Source organism: Monopterus albus, unplaced genomic scaffold (genome assembly GCF_001952655.1).
Source record: "Monopterus albus unplaced genomic scaffold, M_albus_1.0 scaffold229.1, whole genome shotgun sequence".
Lineage (NCBI taxonomy): Eukaryota > Metazoa > Chordata > Actinopteri > Synbranchiformes > Synbranchidae > Monopterus > Monopterus albus.
This window is the reverse complement of record NW_018128109.1, coordinates 2,365-9,008: the sequence shown is the minus strand read 5'-3', so window position 1 is coordinate 9,008 and position 6,644 is coordinate 2,365. Positions and strand designations below refer to the sequence as shown.

The 6,644-nt window shown below is 39.3% G+C and overlaps 1 protein-coding gene across 3 annotated transcripts in view; it reads left to right on the top strand.

The window, feature by feature from the left end:
• The window catches only part of fchsd2 (FCH and double SH3 domains 2), a 57,331-nt gene extending 50,935 nt beyond the window's left edge, over positions 1 to 6,396 (top strand). For all 3 annotated transcript variants that reach the window (XM_020619954.1, XM_020619955.1, XM_020619956.1), the window contains 6 exons: positions 30 to 113; positions 302 to 479; positions 971 to 1,185; positions 2,480 to 2,672; positions 2,766 to 2,860; positions 3,416 to 6,396. In XM_020619954.1, the coding sequence (XP_020475610.1) occupies positions 30 to 113; positions 302 to 479; positions 971 to 1,185; positions 2,480 to 2,672; positions 2,766 to 2,860; positions 3,416 to 3,508 (858 nt within the window). In that variant the 3' untranslated portion in view covers positions 3,509 to 6,396. The remainder of the gene's footprint in view (positions 1 to 29; positions 114 to 301; positions 480 to 970; positions 1,186 to 2,479; positions 2,673 to 2,765; positions 2,861 to 3,415) is intronic.
• The last annotated feature ends 248 nt before the right edge of the window (positions 6,397 to 6,644 follow it).

The window sequence follows — 6,644 nt, the reverse complement described above, 5'->3', positions numbered from 1 at the left end:
TCAACACTTGGGTACGGTTTCTCCCACAGGCCTCCCAGCCAGATGAGTTAACTATTGATGAACAGGAGATGTTGGAGGTCATTGAGGATGGAGACATGGAGGACTGGGTCAAGGTGCACAAACACACAGCAAGCATCAGCTCTTTGTGTTGTACCCTCTGTGTCTGCTTTTGAATTTACATGGTTGTATGGTCTCTTGGGATACATTTTTCTCCTGTCTTGCACATTTTCATGTTTGCTGTTATTACCATGTGTATTTTTGACATTGGGAATGCACTACATTGTGTTTATGTGTGTTCCAGGCTCGCAATAAGACTGGTCAAGTAGGCTACGTCCCAGAGAAATACCTGCAGTTCCCAGCCTCAAACAGTCTGCTGAGCATGCTCCAATCTTTGGCTACTCTTGATGCTCGATCACACACCTCATCCAATTCAACAGAACCAGAGCTCCACTCTGGCTGCATCAATGGAGACACAAACAGTAAGTGAAGTACAACAGACAAGCTAATTTAAAGGTTCTTTTATGCAGGGTGTTTTTGGAAGAAGCAAATCTGTTGAATCAAGGTAAGATAACAGAGTAAAAGCAAGGGCAGACGAGAAATGACCCACGCTTAGTTAAGGAGTTAAGTTTTGTCCTCAGCAATGCAGCATTAAATTGCCATTGTTAAAAATCTTGACTTGTCATCTTCATACTTCCTTTTCTGACCTGACTCCTTTACCACTTTCCTTCATCATTTACTCTCGCCTACTTTCTATTGCTGTATCTGCTCTACCTGAATATATGGACCAGGAACATGAGGAAATCCTGACACCTCATTAATCATTACAGTGCTGTCTTCCCTTCATCTCCCTCTCTTCAGCAGTGTGTACCACCCTATCTATGACAATGAGGGCCAGACAGACAACCACATTTCCCCAAGAATACACTGTAATTACTCTTTCTGTGTATCTCTTATTACTTTCACTCTGCAGTGGTGTATGTCCGTGCTCTTTATGATTACGAGGGCCAAGCAGATGAGGAGCTCTCCTTTTCTGAGGGAGCTGTGATCCGCCTCCTGAGCCGCAACACTCAGACAGATGATGGCTTCTGGGAAGGGGAGCTCAATGGGCGGATTGGCGTCTTCCCCTCTGTGCTAGTAGAAGATCTCACTGAAAATGGGGAGACCAGCGGGGGAGGTGACATACAGGTACAGTAACACCTGCACATACACACAGGGACAGATCTCACAGATTAATAACACAGAACTCAACAATAACACAGATGTCAGTGGGACAGATTCCTAAAGTAGACATACTCCCACACAGACACTGAGAGCCTCACTTTGGAGCTGAACTGAAAATCTGGTCTTTTCTCTCTTTCCATGAGAAGCATAGAGTGTAGTCTGCTGTACCACTTTCTCCTCCTCCTTTCCTGTTTGTTGTTCACAAACAGTGCATCAGAAATACCGTGTTCCTGCAGTGCCCTGATAAAAATCCCTGCAATCACAGAAAGAGGTCTTATCTGTGACACTGAGTGCTGCTGTATTAGAGATTCAACAGCAGGAAGGATGCAGCCTCTCCCTTCCTATGAGCCTATAGACATAACACAACATGACTCTTAACTTCTTTTTAGATGCTGGTATACTGGCATAAAAATATTTGAGGTGCATGTGGTGGCAGGTCACGCAAAACAGCAATATTTATGTAAAGTACCCCACAAAGTAATAAAGGCTTGCTCTTTACCATATGTGATGGCTGCTGAGTGTTCCACCAAAGACCTACAGTAGATCTTAAAGCTGCTCTAATAAGCATTATTATATTAACAGTGGATGAAATGACTATATAATGCGAAAGGTCGCTTTGTCTTTTCACCACAACTTTGTTTTGATGAACGTTTCCAGCTGGCAGTTTAAAAAAAAAAATAAATAAATAAAATCTGTAACAGCTTACTATACACTGTCTGCACCAAACAAGACAGACAAGGTGGTGAACATGGTGTCATCAGGAGACAGTGGAGGCTAAAAGCAGTGAAACAGAGTGAATGCTCACAAAGTGGCCATAAACACTAATCCAAATCAACACTAATATTGTTTTATATCTGCTGGATTTGTAAGTACACAACTGTTAGTTATAGCATGCACCAAATTGTAGTTTTTCTTGCATACTTTCTTTAGTTTTTCTGGCAGGGTAGCCACTTCTTATCCAGTTGGTCAGTTTATATGAAACATAACACACACTTATAGAGGGGACAGGCTCGTAGCACTGTCATCAAGGCTCAACTGACATTTTGACCTATAACTCATTACTTTGTCCTTAATTTTCACTTATTAACAACCAGTTCTTCTTGAGTTCCTTAGGTTAGTCTTCACTGTATACGAAAGGTGATGTCGATTCCTTTATTATGACTCCAGGCTGTTTAGCTGTGACTCAGTGGAAATGGTCCAGTCAGTAGAGCAGCAGGTTTTTAGTAATGTATTTTTCTGTTTCTGCCTCTTTCTGTAGATTTCTCCATCTCTGAAGTTGCCATCTTCACTACCACCTCTTCCACTGTATGACCAACCCCCTATCAGCTCTTTCACCAGCCCCGAGACCTCCACCCCACCTCCTCTCCCACGCTCACCCTCTGCTGCGCTTAACGGGGAGCACAAGCCTCCGCTGCCCTCCTCGTTGCACAAGGGATCGCTCTCCACTCACAGTAAGACGCACACAACTACAACATTTATTCATAACTGAATGAATTGAGATGCACCACTGTGGCTTTTTATTAGAAATCTATCTTTCTCTGTAGATCAGAGCTCTGGCAGGAGTCCAGTGTCTCCAGGTTTTCCTCAGACTCAGCCGCCGCGGTTCACCCCTGACGGAGGCCCGGGCAAACTACGACCTGTTAGTATCAGAGTTGTTCAGGTTGTTTCAGTGTTTATGTATGGTTGTCAGTGTTTTATGGTGGTAAATCTATAATTAAAAAATAAAAGACATGGCCTCAGCAATGCTTTCCTTACAGTTTCTTTCAATACACTATTTCAGATTAAAGCAACATTGACATAACTTCTGTTATGAAACTAGAGTCAAAGTTGTATGACAAACTAAAATTTAGATAGCTTTTGTCTAAGATAACAAGGTAAATTTGACTGATGTGTGGATTTTATACATGTTGTAGTTTACTGTTAAATATGATACTTTTTCCTGCAAAGAACAATCTGGTTATTGCGAAGAATATTTTCAGGCAATTCAGTGTTACAAATGAGGAAAAAGTAGAGAATAAAAATTCTTTCTTTTTTTGAGATAAAAGGTGTGTCACACTGCAGGAAATGAACATCATGCTGTCTGTCAAACTAAGAAAAGTAGGCCGTCTCTGTTTTTTGTTTTGGCAGTAGTTTTCTTCACTTTGCCTTTTTTTTTTTTTTCACACACTTACATTTAATGTTTTCACTGCTGCAGGTGCGAGCTGCTCCTCCTCCACCTAAACAGCATCCCCGCCGGCCACAGGAGAAGAACGACAAGATGGAGGAAGTGGAGATTACACTGGTGTGACGGACAGACAAGCTGGCAGGCAGTTATAGACACACAAACGGGCTATGCTACAGGCTGGCGAACTGAACTGCTCTGAACTGAAGTGAGCTTAAATAAAGGTGATGTGACGTTAACTGAACTGAACTATGTGGACCTTTTGAGCTGCTCCGCACCCTCTCCCATCCTCAAGTGGAGGAGGAGAGCAGAGAGAGGGGACAAAAGCAGAGCATCCAATTAAATAATCCGTGTATTAGCTTCCTAATGAAGTGTAGCAGTAGCTGCCCCACATCGCTCTTCACCCTCCCCCATCCTTCCATTCTTGCCTTAAAACCTCACCTCATCGCACAATAAAGAGAAGGAAGAGAGGAAAGAATGTTTGGAGAAGAGGAGTGTGAGAGAAAGCAAACCATTTTTTAAATCTTTATTACCAATATGTTGATCAAATAAATTAAAGCTTATATTATCTTTCACTAGCTCGGTTTTCTTTTTTCCTTATTTTGATGTTGGCACACATTTAACCATTTATCTGTTTTTCTCCCCACACATTTTCTATTCCTCACCATGTTTCCAAATTTCCTTATCATATAAAAGAATGAGTAAAATTGCCTATATTTGGCACAGTGGAGGGGACTGTGTGGCTAGCTATCTTAACTTCAAGTGCTGGTAGTTAAACATACTGAGCACTAGCCGTTCAGCTTGTAGCTTTGAGACTGTCCATGCTTTTCCACTATTGTGTTTCTGAAATCCTCAGACAGTTCTTTACTCTTCTTTATTTTCTCTATGCTCAGTGCGGTTCAGGTGCACTTATTGGTTTTCTGAAGAAAGTTAGCTAGGTAACTCACTAGAAAATGGTCGTGCTCTGTGTGTTTTTCAGTTAAGCTAGCTAGCCACACCGTCCTGTGTCATAAGGAAAATGGAGAATCTTGGGAAAAGAAGAAACAGATGAATGATTATATTCAAAAATGTTCACAGTGAAAATAAGCCTTGAATTTGTTGTCATTGACATTTTGGCCGTGTGTGATTTAGTATCTCAGTTTTCATAATGTCAAATAAATTGACCTGAGTTTGTGCAGCTTTATGAAGTTAGCTGCAGATGATGGTGAACGTTAACCGAGTGTGTACAGCAACCAGCGTTTCAGTTTAGCTAGCTTGCCCAACAGTATATGGGAGCAAATTTCCAAATGTTCATGTGTGCTTGAGTAAAAAATAATTAAATGTGTGCCAAGGTCCAAAAAACTGTGAAATTACTGACTTTAAAAAATAACATGAGCTTGTGGAGGAAGTAAAAGAAAATAAGTTTTACGTTATCATCTGGTGATAAAAGAGAAACATTTTACTTTTTGAACATATTTAATACATTTACTACTTTAAAAACTAAGTTTGATCAAAGGGAATAAGGTAATAACTTGCCAAGTTTATGTTTTGGAGTGCAGTGAAATACATGGATTGTGTGTGTGTGTGTGTGTGTGTGTGTGTGTGTGTGTGTGTGGGTGGCTGGGTAGGTGACACGTCCCTCTCCCCAGCTCCTCCCTTGCCATATATAGTCCCCATCATCATCATCATCATTATCATCATCATCCGTATTCAATGTGTATTAGTACAGTACATTACTGTTGTCATAGGAGTGTTATGCACAGCGTTTCATATAGACCAACTCAGTTGAATGGATTAAAATGTCTGATATGTAGTGGAAGTTTTATCCTCATACTGAAAGGGCATTGTATATACAGTATGAAGGAGAGTGAAAGGGGAGAAGATAAACAAAAAGGAGGCTGGACCCTCCCTTCTGCTCTTATCTCTACTTCTCTTCCCATCCTTCCCTCTTTTTTCTAATGTCTGTTCTGTCCATTGGCGGTCAGTGTGAATCAATGGCCATCATATACACGCATACAGTGATATAATATTATATATGCGTTGCTATATCTTCTCATTTTGTGACCCACTGTGTGTTTGTGTCACTTGTTGGCTCAAGTGGATGCTGGTGGTGCTTTCAGAGGCAATGAAATCATTGGTATTCACTATATGGTGATAAAGAAATGTTTTATTTGGGATGATATAGACAATGACAAATATTTGGGGTCAGGAGTTTTTATTAATCACAGAATGAACTGTATAGCTTTATCCCTTCTGATATTATCTTCTCACATTGATTCTGTTGATTTATAACATTGATCAGTTCACATATACAGTAGCATACAGTATATCCTTGTTCATCTGATATTACATTTGCAGGTAATATTTTTTCTGTTTTCTTGCTAAGTACGGTATCTACATTACAACACTGCAGGAATCTGGCATTTTAATGCAGCAGAGAAAACATCCATTAAAACACATTAACTTTTAACATTTACAATCTCAGATCATCCTTAATTTTCCTAGTGTCTTAGATTTCAGCTTTGAGTAACGACGATAGAAACAAACAAAAGAACTACATTATGCTAAATGGGTAGAACTGGCAAACAACCTTCAAATGAAGCTAAGTACAATTCTTTTGTTTTGTTTTGTTTTTTTTCTCAAATAAATCTTCCCATTAAATACCCTCCAAGCCTAAAAAACTCATGGCACTTTTATTTATTTGTACCTTCCCTGAAATTAGCATTACCATCACATCGCATCAGAATGAGTAGAAATACAGCCATCGCTTATTCTTTTCATTCTGATGCTATGTTGGATCCTCTTTGTTTCAGTGTGACTGATGCTTTTTAAAAAAAAAAAAAAAAAAAAAAAAAAAACTCTTCCCTTTTCGAAAGAGATGAAGAGATAATTGTGCACAATGTAATTTGGTGTTTTGTTTAACTTATAAACAACAAACAAATATAAAGTAATGTACTGTCTTGAATGAAGACAGGAATTACATTTTTTTTTGTCTTAAGATGGGCCTGGCTGTTCACATGTGATTTTTTTTTTTTTTTTTTTTTTTTTTTTTTTTTTTTTTTTTTTTTTTTTTTTTTTATAGGAGAGGAGGAATTTTTATCAGATCTGTGTTAGATTGTGGAAATGTCTCCTAGTTCCTTCCTGCATATTCATTTTAGCCGTTTGGTTTCGTAGAGTGTTCACATAGTGAATGCATGCCAAAGTACACTCAAAGACATAGTGTTCAACAGAGAAGCTAATCACAGATGGAAACAAAACTAATAGTTCTTTATGATGAGACAGC